Source organism: Phalaenopsis equestris, unplaced genomic scaffold (assembly GCF_001263595.1).
Source record: "Phalaenopsis equestris unplaced genomic scaffold, ASM126359v1 Scaffold219398, whole genome shotgun sequence".
Taxonomy (NCBI): domain Eukaryota; kingdom Viridiplantae; phylum Streptophyta; class Magnoliopsida; order Asparagales; family Orchidaceae; genus Phalaenopsis; species Phalaenopsis equestris.
Window position 1 is genome coordinate 1 of NW_018237766.1, and position 1,671 is coordinate 1,671.

Consider the following 1,671-nt stretch of genomic DNA (forward strand, 5'->3'; position numbering starts at 1 on the left):
TTTTTAAAATAATTAATTATTTTTTGTGTTGGTATCTCCTTTTGCAATATGATAAATATTCATTTCTAGCAGAATTTGCTGTGAAGGTATCCCAATTTCCTGCAACAAATCTTTTTATTTTTTTGATTTAGTTAACCTTGCCCACTATTCAACATAATTTTGTTTAATGAAATCTTATCGAATTATTGCTTATTCTTTCATCACAATTGAATTAAGTTATGACTTGCCATTTATTGATGTGTCCTATCATAAGTTTCTCAATTTCCTGCAAGAAATAGATTTTGTTAAATGAAACCTTTATGAGAAATAAATATTATTTAGGAAGATTTACAAACGTATCACTCAATTTTTATATTGTGTATTTCACATTTTAAACGTTACAATAGCGGTATGAAACATTGTTCTTTTTGTTTTATTATTTTTATTGTCATGAAAAGAAATATTTTATGCCCATCCGTATATCTGACAGAACTCAATGAGTAAAGCTAGAGAGGCTGGAACATCGGCCATGTGGGATAGAGAAGTTACTATAATCTTTTGTGATTTATGTGTAAGGGAGGTTGAGGTGGGAAATAGACCCACTACATTTTTTAACAAAGAAGGGTGGCGAAATATTGAAGTTAAATTCAAAGAAATGACTGGAAGAGATTACGATCGCATGAAAATGAAGAACAAATGGGATCAGTTAAAGAAGGATTGGAAACTATGGAAAGAACTAAAACAGGGATCAACAGGAATGGGCTGGGATCCTGTTAAGCGCACAATAGATGCACCAGAGGAATGGTGGGCTGAAAAACTACAGGTCTATAATTTAATCTTTTTACTTTCTCTTTAATCTAATTTCGCATTGACCTGACACTACTTTATTAATGCACATTTGTTATTTATAACAGGCAGTGCCGTCAGCCAAAAAATTTAAATTTGTTGGCATTGATCCAGTAATGGAGGAAAAACTAGATAGAATGTTCACTGGGGTTGTCGCTACAGGCTCTCATGCGTTTACCCCAAATGATATAGGGTTGAGCAGCTCAGTTCAAGAGATGGATACCGTACAGATAGGTGATTCAGGAGACCGCCCTAGCCATGTGCACACAGATGTTCAATCCACAAGTGTGTCCAAGCGGCCCAGGGTAGAGAAGAAGAACAAAGGGGTTGCTTTTATTAAAGGGACTATCGATGCACTAGTTGAAACATGTAAAGCTCGGTCTTCTTCTTCGCAGGACAGCTCAATTGATGAGTGTCTTCAGGTCTTGAATACATACTCTGATGTTAAGGCAGACGATGATGACTACATTCAATACGTGAAGGTGTTGCGAGACCCAACCATCAGACAGTTTTTTATGAAGTTGGAACCGAAATATCGTGTGAAATACTTGCAATCTTTCATGGACGTCTGAATGTTTGAGTTATTAATGTACTTTATTTTCTAATCTTCTATGTTATGTTTATGTTAAGCACAATTTTTTAATCTCCGTTGTTTATGTTTTGGACAATTGACCTTTATATGTGATTGTTCTTTATGTGTGTCCAATTTTATTATGTATTGTTTTTTTTTTGCCCAAAGTTCATGTGTTATATTTATCTTTCATAGCATACTTCTGTTTTCATTACTAAAGTTAATATATTTAATTTATAATTATTTTGTAGTTTGGATGAAGAAGATTTCCGCCA

At 33.8% G+C, this 1,671-nt stretch overlaps 1 protein-coding gene across 1 annotated transcript; it reads left to right on the forward strand.

Annotated features, from left to right (window-relative positions):
- Positions 1 to 193: 193 nt before the first annotated feature.
- On the forward strand, positions 194 to 1,611 carry LOC110037436 (L10-interacting MYB domain-containing protein-like). Its single transcript, XM_020742088.1, has 2 exons — positions 194 to 802; positions 894 to 1,611. Exons 1-2 carry the CDS (start codon positions 476 to 478, stop codon positions 1,395 to 1,397), a joined length of 831 nt encoding a protein of 276 aa, XP_020597747.1. The 5' UTR covers positions 194 to 475; the 3' UTR covers positions 1,398 to 1,611.
- The last annotated feature ends 60 nt before the right edge of the window (positions 1,612 to 1,671 follow it).

What these genes read in the sequence shown, in the direction of transcription:
- LOC110037436 (XM_020742088.1), top strand. Translation starts at nt 476, where the DNA reads ATGAGTAAAGCTAGAGAGGCTGGAACATCGGCCATGTGGGATAGAGAA. An exon ending in GGTGGGCTGAAAAACTACAG is followed by an intron (nt 803 to 893) that starts GTCTATAATTTA and finishes TATTTATAACAG; the next exon opens with GCAGTGCCGTCAGCCAAAAA.